Source organism: Halichoeres trimaculatus, unplaced genomic scaffold, assembly GCF_033239565.1.
Source record: "Halichoeres trimaculatus isolate MK-OKI-2021-1 unplaced genomic scaffold, fHalTri1.1 fHalTri1_scaffold_4, whole genome shotgun sequence".
Lineage (NCBI taxonomy): Eukaryota > Metazoa > Chordata > Actinopteri > Labriformes > Labridae > Halichoeres > Halichoeres trimaculatus.
Window position 1 is genome coordinate 26,287,675 of NW_027437182.1, and position 21,756 is coordinate 26,309,430.

A 21,756-nucleotide genomic window follows, 5' to 3' on the forward strand; every position below is an offset into this window, starting at 1 on the left:
AGGATCGATACGTGTGTCAGTAGCAGAGGGTTGTGTCAGCAATCTGACAGCTGAATGTTCGGTTCACTGGACAGGGAGCTGTCAAACTTACTGCTCTATGACAGAGTTTGAAGCGGCTACATTATTGTCAAACAAGATGAAACAATGAAAATGAAGCATGGTATCAGACAAACTGGTTGTGGTCTGTCTTGAGTGTAATGACCAGAAATGCATGGTGTGAAATGGAGTTCTCTGAAAACATCAGGGAGTCATAAAGCGCTTATTGTTTGGTGTGAAATCCCCTTTCAGCATGTAATGAAATTAAGCGTGGCCTGTGCATCTTTCTCACTGCCCTTGTGTTACCTCGGTGTCGTGGGAGCAAATGATACATTGCCAAATGGAGACACTGTCTGCCATGTGCTCTCGTGATATATCCTCATTACATTTCATTTAACCCCATCTCTCCCTCTGTGCCACACTGTAGAGCCATTTTTCGTCAGCGCCGTGGAGTGGGGACAGCACATCTACTTCTTCTTCAGAGAGATAGCCATGGAGTTCAATTACCTGGAGAAGGTAGAGAAACCATTCTTCACGAAAACTTCCCCCGCCACCGACACTGAACTCACAGTTTTCACACAGAGAAGCTACATGCTGGTTCATTCAGAGCTGGTTTACTATGGAAAGCAATCCATGAAAGCAAACGCTGCTCTGATTTCTCTCTGCTGGTATTATTTGAATGTCAATATAAGACTTTTCCCCTTAGCTTCAATGACCTTTCAACCTCATATTTGTTTATCTACATATCTAATCTGACAAATCACAGTCTGAACAAACAATGCATGTCTTTATTAACCTTAGAAGAGCCTTTTGAATCACAAATCTACCATAGCTGGGTATAAATACTCATGAAAGAAATATCAGCGTAAGGGAAAAATTGTCTGTAATAAATTAGAAATTCATATTTGGGAGGAAGTGCTTGCCCAAGGTCTCTGGCCTTGATGTGTTTACAGAGAAAAGAGTAAATGGATACTTAAACAGTAGCATCATTTTGTGGATCAGTGTGTTCAAAGAAGCAATTCTGAGATGTACTGACATTGCATGAATAATTGATAGTATATTTAACATTATGAAACAACGACCTGTCAGAGCAGAGTTACTGCAAGTAGCATGCAAATTACTCCACAGAGATCAGAATGCAGCTTAAAACAGCTTTTAAAATACATCTTTTTGAAGATGAAACCGAAAGCTCAGGATAGGTTTTCCTGTTCTGACAATTATCACAGGACTTAAACCTATATATGAGCTTATACAGACACACCTGTCATCACGTTGTAAGTATATTTTTAAGCCATTTTCCATGCCTGCAATGCGCTTCTGTGCTTGACTCCTCGCAGGTGGTGGTGTCACGTGTGGCTCGAGTGTGTAAGAGCGATCTGGGTGGGTCTCAGCGCGTCCTAGAAAAGCAGTGGACGTCGTTCCTGAAGGCCCGTCTGAACTGCTCAGTCCCTGGTGACTCCCACTTCTACTTCAACCTGCTGCACTCCACCAGCCCCATCATCAGGATGCACGGCAGAGACATAATCCTGGGGGTGTTCTCCACTCCGGCTAACAGGTACAACACAGACACGCTGTCAGATATCTGTAAACAAACAGTCGAGAGCCTCCTTTCCTTTGACAATCAGTCAAGATTTGTGAGACCCGGCTTGTTTTGCCTGAGGAGTGTCTCAGCTGTTCATTCATGACTCCTGGTTGTAATTGAAGTGCCTTTTTTACTTTAACAAACTATTTATCTGTTACTTATGGCTATATTTCACATTTTTGACCAGCTTACTGTTACAACTTGCTGTTTTCTATGTTAGTATAACAGGTTTACACATTTCAGGAAAATTCTTAAGCAACTAATTTCCCAGTAATTTGATCAGAAATTTGAATTGTAACCTATTATGAGAAAACACTCAGGAAAGAGTCAAAGTTGCGCACAAATGAGTTAGCCACGCTAATGTCAGGATTGCTCAGTCTGTAGGTAAACAATGTCAAATCAGTATGCAGAGTGTAGCTAAAATTAGCTGAGCTATCACCACCATCCTTTGATCTTGCATCCAGGTCAAAGTCCTGATTCATCAGTCTAACCAAGCACACAACTTATTTACACTCTCCGGATCCAAACATTGGAAACTGTGCTAATTGTTAAGTTTTAATCCATCATAGTGGCAAAAGGGCAACAAAATGTATCTTATTCACCGAGCACCCCAGTGGCTAACATTAGGAGAGCTAGCACCATCAGCCTGTGGTCTTCTTTGCAGGTTAATGTCCACATGCCCGCTGGTTTCACATCGATTAGTTATTACATGTCAGACAAATCAGACATAGCCAACTTACAACTGAGCCATTTTTAGGTGAAAATGCTGCTAAATTGCATCATGCCCCATGATTCTTGTTGTTATCTGAGCTTGTTTACATCTAGGTAGTACAGCATCACGATAATCACTTTCAATCAAATCTCCACTCCCAGCTAGTGATGAGTGGCTTTCCAACAGCTTAGACAAAACATATGACAAGCATTTTGGGCTTTCGATGATAACATTATTAATATTCAGTTGAACTGATTATTCTGTGTTAACTTGTGGCACTATGTTCAATTGTTTCTATACACATCCCTTATCAACTTTTTGTAGGCAAAGTCACCTTGTTAAAGTCTCACTTCCTTTCAACCATTCGTAAAAGTCTCTAATGATGTGTTCCCTTTTACATACATTATGCAGTATTTCCTCACATTTACATTTGTGTTAAACAAATTTTGCTAGAAGTTATTGTTCACTTTCAGTCTTGGATTTGTAAAAGAACTGGATACACCTTTTTTGTCTGGGTCTGTACACTTCTATGAACCTTAGTCAGGAGCACTTGAAGCCAAAAAATCCACTCCTGGGTATAAATTAACCTTAGAATTTCACAGCCACTGGAGCGAGTGCAGCACTGTTTCCTTCAGCCCAACATAACATCCTTACAGCCAAGACCCAGAGGCACAAATATTGTGCTCAGGGAAACAAAAAATCTGTATTTGGTCATGAGTGAAATTTGTCACTGTTTGGAGAAGTAGAACAGTGCAAAACATTTTTAATTAATGAAAAAATCTGTCAAAACTAGCAGCGGGGAACTGTTAGCAGCTCTCTCTGTCTCTCTCAGCACTGTCTTGGGTCTGTCCTGAATTATTTAACAGGCTTTGACTTCACACTAAAGATACTGCAAATGAGTTGGGCAAAATATTAGTAGGGATGATTCTGTCCTCCTAAAAAACTGGGCCTATGTTTCTGTAAACCTGTGCCCACTGCGTCACAGTCTTTCCACAGGCTTCAAACAAGCACAGGCCCTGGTAGGGAATCACAACTTTGGATCAATACTCAACCTGTTTGCTGTCAAACATAAAGCTGTACTTTGTGTATATTGTGCTTGTGCAAACTTCTGACTATAACAGCAGGAGTGAGAGTAACTGTGTCCTCTAAAAAAAGGGGATTCAGTCCCAGTGGGAGTTTTTCTCCTGCAGGAGAAAGCCTTGACACACTTCCTGTGGAGACCACGATAGACGCCCAGTGTGAAACAGCACTCACATGTCTCACCTTAAAAATTTGAGGGACCACCAAAGTCTGTTCCTTTTCTTCTTGTGAAGTCAGAAAGAGCAAGCCTTTCTTCGGGGAGAAGCAAAGCTCCAGAGAAATGAAAGTGTGTGTGTGGAGGTACAAAGGTCACCACAGGGGGGGACAGAGTAATTTAAGACACATGGAACACTTTCATTGAGCACAAAAGGGTGATTTGTGAAAGACAAAATTAAATTGAAAAAAGGTGCAAGGAGAGGAGGAATGCTGTTTGGTAAATGGGGGATTATTGGAGAGTGAGGGTGTTTGCAGAGCCAAAGACAACACAAACAACAAATCAGAGGAACTGAACAAGACAGAGAATGAAGGAATGTGACTGAAATACTCATGTGAGCTGCATATAAAGTAAACGTCAGATCCGTTTAATGCACAAAACATATTGGTTTTTAGATGGGGAAAGTTTTCAGAAGTGACTCAGTGTGTTGCAGAGGCTTTAATTTTCCTAAAACAAACCAGAAAACTACCATGAGGATTGTATCAGTCTTCTTGCTTCTGGTGCACGTAAACAAAACTATTTTCCTGAAACAGTTTTTGTTATCTACTTCACTTTGGTTCACTGATTGTATATCAATATAAACAACACAGCGCCTTGCAACAGTCATTTAAATGAGAGTTTCATTTGAAAAGGTATTAAGAACAGGAGTTTAGGTGTCAAAAACATCAACTTACCTCCTTTTTAATGCGCTACAAAAACAAGACTTGCTCTTCAAAAAGTATTTCCCTAAAAATAAGTCTTGAAAAAAGAAGGTCTTCTTATTGTCAGGGTATGTTAATGGAAAATAGAATTACTTACCAAGGCTCTTTGTAGTGAGCATATGTGTGGGTGCGTCCTTCACGTATACTTTGTGTGGCACAGAGATAAACAGCACACTTAAAAATCAGGTACTTTAACACTATGCTGCAGTCTAAGTGGCTTGAATCATCAAATGGTATTCAGTGGGCTGTCATAGTTTCTGTGATGGCCCACTCATCTCGCGCTGTCTGAATGGCCTGATAGCACTTACTGTGTCTGCTAGTGCAAGCACACGGAAGCAAACATACAAATACCTGCAACTGCCTGCAATTTTCCTCTGGTCTGGAATCAATACAGAGTCTCACATAAAGACAGAGAGCTGCATAACTACCACCTGTGAGTGGTCCCAGTATAACACCAAACCAGTGGAAGAGGAGCGGTAAGAAAAGAGGGATCCCAAAATTTCCATTTATGTGCAGAAGAGAAAAAGAGGGAGAAGAAAAGGAACCCAGGAAATGCAAAGGGGAGAAGATATTAAGAAGAATAGAGGAGATGTAGATGATAAGAGTGAAGAGGAGGAAAAGAAGCTCAAGGACGAGGAAGTCAACAATGGACAACACGTGCATCCCTCGCTACCCGAGATCAAAAACTGTTTCATCAGCTGCATCTTATCTGAGTGTTTAGAAGAGACAGGGGCCACTGCCTGCACAGACAGATGGATGCCTCACACACATGCGTACACACTTAATATCCCACACACACGTGCATAAACACACACACAATGGTTCCCAGATAACAGCATTTACAGCAAGCCATGAAGGAGAACCAGCTGAACACACACACCCCTGCTTGGATAAACTGCTGTTGGGTCTTTTCTTTTTTCTTTTTTTAAATAACTGCCAGCCAAGAGAGAAAGAAAAGAGAGGCTTTGATAGATGGATAAGGACATGTGTGATGGAGGAAAATGAACACAAAGAGAAGGAGTGAATGTGTGAGGTGAGCTGCAAAACTCCCACTAGCCCTGCGTGGCCCACTGCGCCACGTTGGCTAAGTGCTCGCCAGACAAATTGCTTTGGCTGGCAGCGTGCGGTGAAAAACAGCGTGAAGCAGAACCTGCGAAAGGAGGAATAGCAATTCTCTCCTGCCATTTGGCCTCATGCAGCATACATGAGGCTGTAGTATGAGAAGAGTGCAGAGAAGTCAAGGTTTTCTTGGAGTCTTCACTCTGCAGTTACTCATCTCCTCCTGCGCCCAGCTTCCTTAGCTGTTATGAAGTTGCATTTGCGGGATTTTTCAGTCTCTTCTTCTTTGGTAGAAAATCGCTGCAGGTTGTCATTTCCTTTATGCATCTGCCTCTGAAGCCCCAGGCCTGTCCTCTCAAGAGGGATGAAAGAAGAGCTTGGATTTCCTCGTGAGCACCTCCTGTGCTCACACTCCTGACGCTCAGGGGGTCAAGGAGACGTTTGGAGCAGTCTCTAAAGAGAGAACGAAGACCGCGGGGAGAAGGAGAGAGGAGAAAAGTGCTTAGCAACTTCATTGCACGAGTTTGTGTGAAAAGAAGAGCAGCAAGTTGTCAAATAAAGTCTCACTTTCATCTAGACTAGCTCTGAAAACAAACATCTCTCATCTTGTCGTAGTTATTGTTTTGGCAGCTGAAAACGTCTATCGTCGCTCCATCCGACTGACATGGGCTCATTAGGTTTAATGGAGCCCCGCTGGAAAACATCCCATGCCGAGTAAAGTAAATCTAGTGCATCCTGAGAGCAGGGAGTCCATGTTTGGTTTTAGCTGTAAAAGAATCTAATGTGACAGGGTCAGACAGCAGGATGTCCCTCTGGGAAAACACAGCAGAAGAGGGGAAATGAGGAGGACAAGGAGCAGGAGGAGAACAGGTTTGCTGTGCCAGGAGAAGCGGGACACAGGGGAGGATACACAGATGTTCGAGCCGGTCCCCTCGGGCCTGCGCAAGTGAGGAAGCAAGGAGGAAGATAGCTAGGTAGTTACAGGGAAGGAACACAGCATGTTGACAGCAGAGCCGTGTCACGGGGATACAAAGAGCTGCAACAGAGGAGCAGAATCGTTGTTAGGAAGAAAAGAGAATACCCAGAGGAGCCTGATCTTAAAAGGTTAAGGAAAAGTATGAAAATTAGGCTGCTGAGTGCAGAAAAGGAGGTCAGGTGAGAGGTTGGTGGTTGAATAAATTAAAGAAAAAAGGGAAAAGAGTACACAGTTTTATAAGGAGAGATGGTAGAAGTTCTGAAAGTTCAACTCCTGTTGTCGTCAAAGCACAAGTTGAAAGAGATGTTTATACTGAAGTACTTACATATAGAAAATGTAAGTATCAGTGGCACATTCTTATTACACTGTCTTCTTTTTCTCTAAAAGATTGCCGTATGATTTCTACCTTGACTTTGACGGCTTATTTCTTTTAAATATGAAAATAGAAACATGTAATTTAACACAAGTACACTTTGTGTACGTACATACACACACTGTAGCTGTAAGTGGGAGGCTAAAAGCCACATATTATACACTCTATGGTCTTGCACAATCCTCCACATCTCCTGCTGCTATCTGATCTCCACCCAACAATTCTGCAAGTGTTTTCTCTCCCTGTGCCCATCATATGTAAAGTAACTTTACGGTTTCTAAGTCACACTTTACTCTCAAGTAATCATAGATGCTAATGGAGTTTTGTTCTTACAGACCAACAGTCCTTATGTCTCTTTTCATCTAATTCAATACAAAGCAGCTGGTTAAGGCATGTTCTTGTTACATTTTAAGCCATTATGGCCCGGTTTCACAGACAAGGCTTATGTTGAGCCAGGAGTAGGCCTAAGTCAGACTAGGCAAAGCTGGGTCAATAAAGTAGCTAGCATGAGCGTAGCTTTCATTTGTTTTAGTTAGTCTCAGACTATGAAGTCCTGGAATAAGCTCCAGTGACAACACCTACGTCAATTCTTATTAGCCTAAGTGGGAGCACAGCCCATCAGCCTAACGGTGGTTATAAAAACCTGGAATGGAATTGAGGGCAGCTTTGCTGAAGGGAATTTTGACACCAAACATGAGTGAAGCCAGAAGAATGTGTTTAAAGAACTTTACTGAGTTTAAAAAAACTCTACGTAAACAAATTTTGGAATATCATGCTGTCATTGAAAGTAAAGGCTATACTGCTTCCATTGAACACAAGAAGAGGAGTGCTTGGGATGCCAAGAACCTCAAAGTGATCAGAACCTGAAGAGAACTGGGTACGGGCCTTCCTCTTTGAGACATGAAATAAAGTCTAGGCTCAAGTAAAGTGATTATTTCCAATACGTCTTCTTTATACATACGAAGGCAGTCTTGGAAAGTCATTTTATCAAACTGATTCAAACCATTTGTGTTGTCCCTTTCACAAACTAAGAGAACTAAGGGCATTAAGCTGAAGTTAAACCTGCCTCTTTGCAGGATTAATATAAACTTCAATTTAGTCCTGGAGTAACTCTCACTCTCCCTCTTGCAATCGACTTTGTTTAATCCAGAAAGGACTAAATCTATGACTGTTTTAAGATTAATCTGTGCAAGTGATTTAAAGTTAAGCTAGCTCAAACTGCATTTTAGTTTTCGACTTGGCTTAAGTCTTGTCTGTGAAACTGGGCCTATAGCAGCTAAAGGTAAGTCTGGCTCTGCTGAAGAAAGTGAAAAAGATTACCTGAAACCTCCTTGAAGGCTCCATGCCACATTTGATATATTCAAATAAAATCAATTTAAAAAATGGTCAAATTATTTTCTCCCAGGAAACTTTATGACCTGATCCCTGACTCTTACACTGAAATATGACACCTGTCATTTATAGATAACATACTCCCCATGGTCTTCTTTATTTCATGACCACCAAAATCTGTGGTAACCTCGTATTGAAGGTTTGACACTGAAGCTCCCAAAGACTCCCTTCCCTTCCTCATCTACTCTCATGTGACATCAACGGTCTGTGAGGTTGGTGTTATTCCAAGCTGTCAGTGAAATTGTTTAACGGTGAGGAGGCACTTAGGACTCCACAGCAGCCCTTTCAAATGGACACCACATGCAACCAGCCTGGACAGCCTGCCAGTCAACCCAGAACAAGAAAAGAGACGGAAGGAAGGACAAACGCCTGTGGACTAAGAAAGACAGGGACACCCAAACAAACAAAGCAAAGATGTCACAAATAAAGAGAGAGAATAGAAATGTATGAACATGACAATAATGCATGTGGAATAACAAACAAAAGCGTGTGAGGAAAGCACAGGGTGAAATGAGAATAATTAAGAGAATTCAGAGAGAAAAACAGCCAGAGGCCTTTTGGCTTACTTCTGTTCGTCACGCAGCCCAACGTGGTGCAAACCCAGCGACCTGCAGCGAGAGGAATACAGAGCCAGTTCAGGGCGTAGCGATGGTTTGAAGGTAGAGGGAAGAAGCCAAGCTGGCACTAGTGCTGAGCTGGCACATGTGTCGCATATAACATCTGGTGTCTGAGGTCCTCGGGGACACATCGTATACGCCCGCAGCATCGCCACACTGGCTCGGGTTGAGTCACGTCCCTGCCTATGAATGATAAGTACTGAGAGAGACGGCGTGACCCGATCAAATAGCACATCAAGAGTGCACAGCTCCCTGCTGCAACCCAAAAATCCAGCCTTCAGGCGAGGCCTTTCCAAACAAACACCTCTGCACCTTTCAAAAGGGCACTCAATAGAAACACCACGGCAGAACCACCACCAGGACTTTTATTTTGAAAGAAAGAAAGAGAGAAAGAGAAGACTGGAAACAGATGGAGTGTGTGGGGGATTTATAGAGCAGCAGGTTGCAGGTGACTCAGTCTCTCAGGTTCTTTTCAATGTGTATGTATCACTGAGGTATTAGCACTTAGTCACCAGCTCTCACACCAGGCTCCCCATTAGTCATTGACGAGGACACATTCAGAGCCCAGAGTTGAGTCTCAGAGCAGGAGGCAGGGGATTTTGTCTAAAAAACTCATTCCTTATCACCTCCTGATACAGCTCTCTTTATTTTCCTTTCTCTGCTGGTGTCTCTGAAGTCATGACACAAAAATGTAGCATCCAGCTAAGGGAAGAAAGAGCCTAACCTTGTGTGATTTTTTTTCTTTTTTTTTTTTACATATCCTCGTGCATTTGTTCACTGGTGTGTGGGCTGAGGACGTTTTCTGAGCAGATGTTCAGATTCCCGTCACGGGGTGCTCAAGTAGTTAAATATCCTCTTAGGTGAACTGTGTTTTAGATTTAGACCAGAATGTGTTTTTTGGTTTTTACGAGAGTCCTCCTCTCCTTTATTGAAAAGGGAAAATATTCAATGACTCATTTCCTATTCCGTTTTATAATCCAGGGATTACAGCCAAGTACTTTTCATGGGTCTAATCTCACTGTTGCATCCGCTGCATATCTATCCGTCGCCCTGGGAAGTGACAGCATCTATCCTATCCTGTCTTTCTTTCCGTTTCAGAAACAATTTTCTTTTGTGTTCAAGCATCAAATGTCAAAATGTGAACAGCCCAAATCCAATTTGTCATCCTCCCAGGGTGCCTGTCTCTTTCTCACGCTCACAATTGATTCTCTACATTTTAACTTCTTTCACTTTTCACATTTCACAACCTTTTTTTATGTATTATCTGCCTTATCATTTCTTATTCTGACATTTATTTTCTCTGTATGCTTTCTAAAACTTGAGCCTACATGACAGATGACTGTCAGTCAGCTGAAAGGGCTCAAATGACTGACAGGCTCTGTCTCAATCTAACTCCGTCTCACCTCTCTGTCCCTCCAGTATCCCTGGATCGGCTGTGTGCGCTTTCGACATGGAGCAGCTGGCCGCGGTGTTTGACGGGAGGTTCAAGGAGCAGAAATCACCAGAGTCTATTTGGACTCCTGTTCCCGATGAAATGATCCCCAAACCAAGGTGCAAAAAGCTGCTCTAAATCTATGTACCCGAGTTCTGATCATGTCATATAAAAGAAAAAACAGTTTTAAGAGCACAAGTTTTTACTTAAAGATTATAATGACTTTGCGCAAGGTGTGTGTTTGGAATTAAAAGGAGATGGATTTTTTTTTGTTGTAGACAACTTTTTACCCAATACAACACACAGAGTTGAGGTATTTATCAGTGCAGTTAAGTAGTGATACGGTTCGAAACATGTCAAGCGAATGTTGTAGTAGCTGGCTATAGAAGGTATGCATTTATGTAACTTCCCCTCTGTTAGTTGGACTGAGTGGCAAACAAACCTCATTTAGCATTGTGGAGTGTGGCAGTAAACCCAGCGAGACCGGGAAAAATGGGAAATATGACCTGAAATTAAGGATAGATGGACTCAACATTGATTTGGAAAAGCTACCAGAGAACCAGAGGTCCACAAACATCAAATGTGGCCAGAAATCATGTCTGCTATTAACATGTACCTAGTTTCAATGCCAGGAAACACGCTAGCAAAGCTTGAAAGTGTACAAAAGCCTCCATATGACTCAGTTTACAGAATACAGTGTATTGACCCAAGTAAATTTACGTGTTATCTATTAGTACATTTGGTATTGAACATGGACTGTACAATCAAAAGACGTATAGTCTTCCCGATGGTATTTAATAAGGGTGGGAGAAAAATCCTTATACTATATTTCGGGATTCTTTGTTTGACAATATAAAAATCGGGAGTCTTTGTCAAAAAAAAAACATTTATTTTTTCAAATTCATATTCTTCATTTCAGTCTTTGTTTATAAACTGGATTGGAAAAAAGTGACCACTTTTCCCCAGCAGAGGAAAAATGTTTCCCTCTGACACATGTGATGTGCACTGTATGGGAAAACATGGCTCCTAGTATAGTCTGTAGACATCATCATTTAACTTCTTCACATGGTCTTGTGTTAAGAAAAGAAACTAAAAATCGCAAAAATCGTAAATATCAAAGTATCGCAATTTACATTGAATCAGCACCCCGAAAATTGTAATAGAATCTGATCCTGAGAATATCAGCCTCAGTTTAACTTGGTTTACAAATCATGTCGAGCACAACCTATCTGTAGGCTAATGTGACGACAAGTAAACACTATCAGTTCGTAAATAGTTTTGTAGTCATCTACATTTAGCGCAGCTGGCAGCCTGGTGCTCTAAGACATGTCTGTATTGTGTTACGCTAGTAAATCCTGGTTATGTATGTCATCTACCAAGCAGAGGTAACGTAGCCTTACTCTTCATTTTATCGACTGACTCTCAACCACTGCAGAATAATTGCTGCATGTGGGTTGGAATGAACAATATCACAAACAATTTAGCCCCTGTTTTCACCATCACTACAAAATTAATCACAGTAATCGTTTTCAGCAGGGAAAAACACAGATCTCTGTGTTTTATCTCTTCTCACTCCTAAACTTTGTCAGTCGGTGTGGTGAGGCTTAAACGTGCCTTAAATCAACCCGATCAGGGGGCTAAGTAGTAGTGTTGCAAGATAACCCGTAGTCTTTAATATTGGTGCTGATAATCTCATTGTAAAGTGTGGATTACGAGAAGGGAGACTTTTGTGAGATCACTTAAGAAACTCCTCACAGCCTCTTCAGTTTACAAAAGCAAATTAAAATTTAGATTCTTCTCATAGGCTTACAGAATGGTATGAAGTGCCACTAGGTTAATGATACACACTCAAATAAATGAAAAAAAAAAAAACTTGTTATCATAAGGGCATCAAGTCAACCAAAGATTTCACAGAGCACCTGAAAAGAGCAGGTTTCACTAACACTCAAGGCTGATGAGACTTGGTTCTGTAAACTGAAAGTCACACAGGATGTTGGAATTTGTTTCTCACAAGGCTACGACTTGTTCTCATCAAATCTAAAAACATGTTGTGACCTCATTTAACTCTGCATCACTTGCCAAATACTTCAAAGTGAGGTAAATCAAATCAGTCTCAAGCTGCAAAAAGAGGTTTGTGTGTGAATGTGAGACACTCAGACAGTCTAGACGTCTTAATCAGGTGAATGTATTTTTACTGAGGCCTGAAGTTGTCCAAAAACAAAGTTGTAGACTTTGCCTTTGAACCACTTGAGAAACCTGTCCCACATCTTTCCCTCCCCAGACCCGGCGGCTGTGCTATTCAAGGTTCAAGGTTTAATTCCTCCAATTCGTTCCCTGATGAGATGCTCAACTTTGTCAAGACTCATCCTCTGATGGATGAAGCTGTCCCATCGCTGGGACAAAGACCCTGGATAGTCAGAACCATGGTCAGGTAAGACAAACCAAGAGAAAACAGTCCATCTTTGCTGTGATGTTGTTTAACTCTTCATGGTAGAAACAGCAAAATGCTTTGATGGGGTAGCTTAATACTTGAGCTAAATTTCTTATTAAAAAACACCAACAAAACAGTTAAAAAAACATTTAAAGAGTAATAAAGCTGGTTTATAAAATAGACTGAAATGATACCTGCCTTTTCAACAAAACTGATTATTTTGATTATTTTGATGATGTTGTTCTTAAGTAATGCAACCACAGTATAAAAACAGTCTTTGTTAACACCTCCACAAAAAAGATATCACAGTGAGTAATCAGTTTTTTAGAGTAGGATAATTCATTAGAAACCAATACCTACATTTGTACATGACAAGGTCAACAAAGATGTTGGATGGAAAGGTCCTCACAGGAGCTTTAATTACCTTTGAACATGTTTTAGTTACACCTCTTTTTTTCCCTGCAGTACAATACACCCTGTAGATTTTGAACTTTAATAAAGGCTAATTAAAGTCTTGTGTTTAAGTCAGATTTGCCTTTGCTATAGAGATAATTTGTTTATCAACAACCCTGGATGCACGCCCATCTTGGGTTCAGAAGCACTGCTGAGTATAATGGTTTTTCAACTGACATGAAGAGCTAACCACCAAAAAGCGCATTTTTAAACTAAATATCATCACTTTTATAGATGGTTAACAGCTCCAAGGTTTGTGAAATAGCAGTGAGTGGACAGAACAGGTCAGGTGGACAGACATTTTCAGCTGAGATGTCCGATGTGTACCCAGAGAGCAAGTTAAACACGCAACTGTCACTCGATGCTCATGACTGCATTATCCACAGACACTTACCAGACTGTGACAAACCAGGACGTAAACGTGTGTCAATAAATCAGAAACCCTCCCAAACCAAAAAAGCACACAGACTGCTGAGTCTAAGAACCGGTTCATAATAAAAGAACCAGAAAACTCTGTCCATAGTTAATTATTTACCCGCAAACGTTGTTAGTGTTTTGATGTAAAGTGTGACCCTGTCAACTGGTGACTCTCGGCCGTTAATCACAGATACTGTCGACTGAGAGTCACCAGTTAGCATGGTCGCTATTGACTCCAGAACACCGGTTGCTCTGTGACAGTCCAAACTTGGTGAACGTTGCCTCTGTTGTATAGTATAGTTTCTAAAAACTGACCACAGAAAAACTGTACATTTTTTTCCTGATAACAGCTTTAATTTAGTGTTTAAAAAATGCTAACTGGTCTGAATGAGTGGCACTAGATGCTGCTTCTGCGGTCAAGATGTGTGCACAGCTTTATGATGAAGTAGACTGATAATCCCTCTATAAGTAACATACTGTTTTGCAGTGTAAGGCACGGGGGTTTCAGACATACACAGAAGCACAGTATGTAGTCCAGCTCAGACATTGTCAGTCTGTTTGGACTGTGGACTCCTGTGGGAGCAGCCGAGCAGCTGTAGCACATCAAGTCTCACATAAACAAAAGCAAGCCCCTCTCTTCCCCTCTCTCTGTCCGTGTTATCTCCTGTATGTAGCCCCTGTGCTGGCCAGCCACCAGGGAATTATGGGTACTGGATGTATGTGGAATATTAAACATGACTTCTGCTCTGGTGTATTGACACACACACAGGACTGTGTGTAGTTCAGCAATGCTCTGCCATTGTTCCCAGACAGGCCCATTCAGTTGACTGATATTATTAATGACTGAACGTCTGGTGTAATTAGTTTATTATGCAAATTTGATAAGCAGTTTTTTTCTCCATGGAATTCATTTCATTTTGCAGTGACTCAAGAGAAAATGGCATATTATGATTTAAATTTGCAGGAGTCTGTACTTTACACCCTAACCAATCAGTCGTATCGCACTTAAATCATCAACTTGCCTCCAGGAGCTGCTTTACTATGCTTTTAGCTTTCATAAAAAATAAAGCCCCAAATGAGCCACTCAGCACTGGTGCATTTATTTAGCACTTTATCTCTGCTGCCTTGCAGGTACCAGCTGAACAAGATTGTGGTGGATACAGAAGCCGGGCCTCACAGAAACCGGACTGTGCTGTTCCTTGGGTCCAGTAGGGGGACCATCCTCAAGTTCCTCATCATGCCCAACCAGGACAACACCGTCACAAACAGCAACATCTTCTTGGAGGAACTGGAGGGCTACAACCCTGATAAGTAAGATGCCAAAGTTAGCACCAAAGAAGTAGACACGTTCTTCAAATTGTTCAGTGAAAGTGAATTCTTCCTGAAAATGTCTGTTATATCGTTTCTAAGACTACATGTGAGGATTAATCAAGCTGACGGCAGGTTTACAGCCAGCATGCTGCTATCAAAGACAACAAATTTATTCAACAGCAACACCAAAGCTCCTCAATGAACACATATATCACTTCTAGTGTTTTTTATCAGAACAAAACTAGAGGAGCTGGAACTTTTTCTGATGGTTATTGTAAAACATATTTGTCTGTTTCCAGCCTTTGTGCTTGGCTTAGCATGAAAACTGAATGGTTTTAGATTTGTCTGAAAGAGGAAACAAATAAAAATGTTACCCAGATTGCGAAAACTATTCCTTTACTTCACAAACCTGTGTAGTCAGAGTGCCGAATGTAAGACAGTTTAAGACAAAGGCAAGTTAGATGGTGGTGAAATGACACGGGAGGTTGTTGTATATTGGAAATGGGGGGTTGGTGGGGGGGTATGTGAAAAGAAAAACACAACATATCCTGAATCATTCAGATTACCTCACCTATTCATCGAGAGATCTGCGTAATTGTGCAGAAGCTTAGAGGATGCAGAGAATACAAATAGAGCAAATAGAAAAGAAGAGGATTAGAGGCTAATATTCTTTATCTGGAGATCTGAACATCTCCTAATGAGGTTGAGAAATAATGAAGCCAAGATAAAATCTCATTATCCTTAATCTTAACAGAAATGATATAGAGCACTGTCAGGAAAAGGGACTGACCCCGTATCTTCAGTGTTAAGCTAAATTATATTTTATTTGTGGATCTTGATGGAAGTTTGAAGTGGATTTGGCTTCCTGTCCCCTGCTAATTAGCATTTTACATGAGGCAGGCAGTTTAGCGGTTTCATTGGATACCCACTGAACACTGGGTTCAATGCCATTCAATCTTCATTTGTAGCTTTTGTTCTTTGTTGAAGTGCAGTCTTCCACATGATGAACGATGGCTGCAGGGGGAGGTGGGGTTTTGATGCAGATACAGGCTGATTTGGCTGGTAATTGTCATTCACGTTTGAGATAAAGAGTTCACGTTTCTAAACTCTGACAGTGCTCCCTTACATAAATATATGCCATTTCTTCCTCAATACATGAAACAGTGTTATTTTTGTTTTAACCAAGAGCAATCTACTTCTTTTTTGCTTATGGAGTTTCTTTCTTTCTGGCCTCTCCAAAGTGCGCCAACAAATTTGTGCCTCAGCTTATTTCCTCTGCCTCAGACTTGACAAAGTGAGGGACAGTGATGGCAAGTGAAATGAAGAGACCGTGCGATGAATGATCGAGTGTGGACTGCAGCCAGTGTGTGAGGGATAATTCAGTGTGTGTGCAGGTTGAGCCCACCAGGAGGTCTGTGACAGTCCAGCTCTAACAGCAGGCACCCAGCTAATCAGGAGGCTCAGAGCAGCCAGGTTTTTATTCTCCTTTCATGCCCAAGGCTTGGCCACCCCCAACCTCACCTTACGTACACTGACAAAGATGCCTTGTGCCCTGTTATAAACTCCAGGGCACATAGAGGAAGGATCGCTAACATGGTTTTCTTTTTAGAAGTCAGTCAGATAGAAATCAGTGCTTATGTCTGTCTGCCCTAATGAGCCTGGAAATGTCCTGAAAGAGATGCAGCTCTCACAGAGCCCGCATCTCCTATTTTCTCCCCCTGTCTGATCCTGCTTCTATATCACTTATTTTCTTTTCATGAGACTCTCTCTTTTGTGTGTTGTCTTTTTTTTTCCCTGCTTCTGTCGGTTGTTTATTCTATTTTTTCGCTTCCCCCACATGTCTCCCTCCTCCTCCTCCTCACCATCCTTTTTGTGATATTGCCTGTGAAGAATGACTCACAGCTTGGCCTTAGCAGAATGATAGATTCTTCTTAATGACTGTGGGTCCACTGCAATGTTATTACCATAAACCATCCTGATACAGCTGATGCATGAGTGCACATGTGCATAAAAAGGTATAAATCCACTGCACAGAGGGAGGTCAGTGCTGGTGATCGTAGCTTTAAGTGCCAATTAGAGGCCGCTCAGCTCTTGGCTGCTGTTTTCTGAAGGCTAGTCGACCTCTGGAACTTCCACAACCAGCACTGTACATTATTGGTCAGACATCTGGCCCCTCCAGCCTCTCCTGGCTTTAACTTTAATGTTGGCTTTCACTTGAAGCACTGTTTATATTTGTTCTGTTTCATATTGAGTGGAGAGGAGTGTTTTGCTCTGAGTGAGGTCAGAGGGTTAACATGCAGCCTTGGTTGGTCTGGTGATTAAAATTACCTGATGTATCTTTGTGTTTAACGTGCGCCCTCTGTGTGTGTGGTGCAGGTGTGCTGGAGATTCGCCACAGGCCAGGCAGCTGCTGTCCCTGACTCTGGACCGGGTGAGCCACACTCTGCTCCTCGCCTTCCCCTCCTGTGTGGTCAGAGTACCTGTGGCACGATGCCAGCTCTACTCCAGATGCATGAAGTAAGTCTGCACCAAAGTACCGAATAGAAACATAAAAGGACGGCGTGATAAGAAGCTAGGTAACCATTCAAGAAACATCTGGCCTTCACAAGCGTCCCTGAGCAAGAAACAGTGAACCCCTGCCAGTCACAGAGTTGCTGCACTTCAGCTGACCTGAATTTCCTGGCAATAATAACCCCACTGCAACTTAATAACAACTGTCACGGTGTCCTTGAGCAAAGTGACAATCTGTTAACTGCTGTATAATCCAGAAATGAGTCAAAGTGCCATAAAATACACCTCTAAATTGGAAGACAAACTAATAAAGCTTGGTTGTGTAATGCACCGTCATTAAAAATAATGCTGCTTTATTGCCTTTGCCTGCATTCTTTAACTTAGTTGTACAGAACAATAATGTCCCATTGTTCTGACAGATAATGAGGAGTTTACAGACAGTAAAATACATAATATGGTTAATAAATGCTTGTAGTAAGGATATAAATATACTGGAATAACAACAGAACATCATTAGTTGTAATCCCTTGTAGCATACAGTTGTGATATGTTTATATAGTATAATGTAGCCGATAATACTACTCTTTTTGGGGATATTATATTTCATCTGTTCCCTCAGTAGTTATATGATTATGAGAAGCTCCAGTGAAGTCATTTCTTCTGATCCTGGCAGCCTGCCAGTGTGACTGTGTTTAACTCAAACTGAATGTGCAGCGAGGCATTTCAGGAAAAGAAAAAGTTCCCTGAGTCAACTAATCCAACGTAATTGAACTTATAGATGCAAATATTCCAAGTAATGATACCTCACCTTCAAACATGCATACAAACAGCTCAACAACACCTCAGCCCTCTCTCCGGCACACTTACCGAGCCGTGCAGCGTGGCTGTGGCCCATTAGGCTTCACTGACACACTAACACAAACCAGTACACACACCAGCGGTGTGTTCACTGAACCAGGTGAGTCATACAAGCGTGTAATCCAGTGCACATTAGGGGATGCTCACATGCCTTTAGAAGTGTGGTCAGGGTGTGCATTTGTGTGTTTAGATGAAGGAGTTAATGTTCTTAGTGCGAGTAAGTTCAAGGTTTCTTCATTACGCTCCAGCAGCTCCAGGTCTGGGTTTTAACCCCGACAGAGAGCTACATGATTAGATGTTTTTTCTTTCAAATGGATCTTTAATTATTCATCCTTTTACCGTAAAAGATCTGCTCTCCAGTACTAACAGTCCCAGACTGACTTTAAGATCAATTAACCCTATGTGCAAGGCTGTGCATGTAAGTCATGTGTTTTTTCACATTGATTCAAGCCAGTGTACATTATTAAAGGAAACAAAACCAGTTTTCCAAATCACTGGCCAACAGCTGCTTGACGTCTCAACAATTCCTCGTTATAGATGTCTATAACACCCGTGCAAAAATGAACACAAAGAGACTTTAATCAGTCAAGAATTTATCCTCAATCCTGTGCAGTATGCTTCTTCTGCCAAAGTGACTTTGTTGTTGATGCCATGATGTTTCAAGCCGTAAAGACAAATCCACATCCCCTCATGTGTCATAAATATTTTTTTATGTTTACATTCTCTTCGAATCAGAATCGGAATCAGCTTTATTCGCCAAGTATTTCCAGAATACAAGGAATTTGACTCCGGTTTAAGCTGCACTCTCTTGGTACAATTGTTGTGAATAGAAAAACACTGAGAAACACCAAATGTTAAAAAGTAGAAAAAATAGAACTTAAGTAGTAAAGAAAAAATAATAATTACAATATCAAAAAAGAACTTTGTACAGAGTAGAATAAAGATATATACACAATTTAAGTTGAAAAGTTAAAAAGTAGTGCACTGAGTAGACGTCGGAATGTGCAATTTGCAAAACAAAAAATAAAAACATGAATGTGCAATAGAAACAGAGGCTGTAGCTGTACATGAGGTATATGAGCTGTTGTTTTATGGCAGGTTAATTGTGTCTTTGACTTCCTGTTTTATTTCGTAATTTTACCTTGTTCCACATCGTGTTTCCTGCCTATTTGTATTCTGTAAATGTTCTCTTATCCTTTTGATGTTTATTAATGGTCCATATCTTTTGCTGTTTTCCTTTTGTCGAGTCCATTTTGTGTCTTGTTTTATTTTGTAGTCCTTATCCAGTGTGTGTCTGTTTTACTCTTACTTCCTGCCCTTGTGTGTTGATTACACTCATTAGTTCAGCTGCGTCCACACCTGTTGCTCATTATCTAGTGTGTAGTTCGCCTCTGTGTTCCCTTCCTTGTGTCGGTGACTCATTATGTCTCCTTGTGCTCTTTGTCTTTCAAAAGTCTTCCCTGAGCCTTCTCTCTGTGTCCTCACCTGTTCCTTATCCTCAGGTCTTTCTTCATGCTCCCAGTGGTGTTTTTGAACTCTTATGTTGGACTTTTTTGTACTCGTTTCATGAATATTTTCCTACACTTTTGTTTAACATTCAGGGTTTTGTTCATGTTTAATGAATCTCTACACAAGGGCCCTCCTTATAAAAAACTTGTTTATTAACATATTTATTTCTTATATCGGAGGTTGCTCGGAAACACAACTGCTGCTCTTACATTGTTTTCTTAAGCTATTGTGGTTTAATGAGGAGGTTATGAGCTGCTGTTTGGAAAAAGCTAGAAAGTTAACTGAACTTTATATGCCCAACTTCTATTTCCAAAGCTGAGGATTAACTTTTATATTTAGCCACTTTAATCCACTCTGAAAAGCTTTTCTTTTCACAACCAGTCCCTCTGTTCCACCTTGCCCAACATTATATCTCACTCAAAGAAGTGGATGACTAAACACTCACTGTGACGAAAAGCATTATCAGGCAAGTTTCCTGTCGTATAAGAGTATGAAATTAATGTAAATGAAAAGCTTTACTGAAGCTTTTTAATCTAAAAACCAATGTCACACTTTAGGAAATGAGCGTATAAAGCACTGGCTTCATAATTTTTTTGTTGGGGACTTAGAGGGACAATAAAAAACAGGAGATATTACTTTCTGCCCCAAAAAAGACTACTGTGGACCAAGTGACTCATCAGGGTATCTTAAAGTCCTCCTTAAATTATTTTAAACTAATATCTCTCAGCCATAAGAGCGTGAAAGAAAAGGATGGCCCTCTTTACGATTCAGTCAAGATTGAGAAGATCAATCTTAAACTGTTAAGCTACTTGAAGGGAATTAAAAGTGAAATGGAGATTATTCAAATTCAAATTAAAGTTGAATTCTGTGTCTCTGCAGAAACTGTATTGCCTCCAGGGATCCTTACTGCGGCTGGACCAGAGGGAGCACCTGCTCCTTCCTCAGACCTGGGACCAGGTATGAAATATCTCTATTTTTACTGACATCACAACACACACACACACACACACACACTCACACACACACTTATGCAGTTGCGCTGAAACTGTCTGCTCTATTCTTGTTCTCTGTAAATCTACTTGGTATTTGTTTGCTGTTTTAGCCACTTTGCCTGTCCTCTTACTTTTATCCGACTGTTGATTTCTATTATTGTGTTTTGTTTTGATTTGATTTGTTTTTGCTTTTATCATTCCTCTCTGTTTTTGTCAAGGCTGTTTTTCATACAGACATCTCGTAGAGACAGAGATGTTCTATATTTTATGTGTGTATCCTGGAAGTCCTTGTGGCTGCAACTATTTCAGCCTCTAAGTAACATCTGCGTCCTTAAAGTAGCCTGTCACAAAGTCAGGTCTGTGTTTACTTATTGATTCAAGATGTCTGCAGCTTCAGTTAAGCAATACTGTGTTCTCTCACTTTGCTTGTTATCAAGTTGTAGCTATATAAAACTGTGTAGGTGTGTGTCTGAGTGCAAAGTTTGGTGTTTGCCTGTTGTATAACTTGCTGTGTGCTATGCACACATATCCAGACAGTGTCTTGTCTGGCAGAGCTTGAATGTGTGTGTCAGACTGAATGCCTCAGTGTGTTTGGATGTAAGAGTATGTGTGTTTGTGTGACCTCCCTCTCCTCCTGCTACTGAGACGCAGCACTCTGTCTTGACAGCTCACCTCCAGTCATGGCTGCCTCCCTCCTGTGAAATCAAATCTCTGTTTAGTCAGGCTGCTTATTGAGTTAGGGCTTCAAAACACAGGTGTAGCGCCAGCAGAACAGACAACATGGGCCTTAAAGACCACCCCAGGCTGCTTGCTTATGCTATTAAAGGCCTCTGTGTTGGTTTTGATTTGATTTAGCAAGGGCGGTCAACTTGGCGATCGATTTTGCATCAAGTTACCGTGGATTTCCTCTTTGAGGACTAATGCAGCCTCTGTTTGCAAAGTGACACCAGAGGAGAGCTCAGGCTGAAGAGTTGGGTAACATACCAATGTTATTTTGACTGTTCCTGAGGAACTGGTAGTTCACAGTTTCTATTGTGTAGCTTAACAAGGGTATAAAAAAATCCCTTTATTAAAATTGTTTATCTTCTATCATGAAGGAT

At 41.1% G+C, this 21,756-nt stretch overlaps 1 protein-coding gene across 2 annotated transcripts in view; it reads left to right on the plus strand.

Moving 5' to 3' along the window:
• The window catches only part of sema6bb (sema domain, transmembrane domain (TM), and cytoplasmic domain, (semaphorin) 6Bb), a 159,621-nt gene that overhangs the window by 100,068 nt on the left and 37,797 nt on the right, over window positions 1-21,756 (plus strand). For both annotated transcript variants that reach the window (XM_074667894.1, XM_074667893.1), the window contains exons 9-15: window positions 464-552; window positions 1,374-1,591; window positions 10,162-10,293; window positions 12,456-12,605; window positions 14,607-14,786; window positions 17,163-17,303; window positions 20,544-20,621. In XM_074667894.1, the coding sequence (XP_074523995.1) occupies window positions 464-552; window positions 1,374-1,591; window positions 10,162-10,293; window positions 12,456-12,605; window positions 14,607-14,786; window positions 17,163-17,303; window positions 20,544-20,621 (988 nt within the window). The remainder of the gene's footprint in view (window positions 1-463; window positions 553-1,373; window positions 1,592-10,161; window positions 10,294-12,455; window positions 12,606-14,606; window positions 14,787-17,162; window positions 17,304-20,543; window positions 20,622-21,756) is intronic.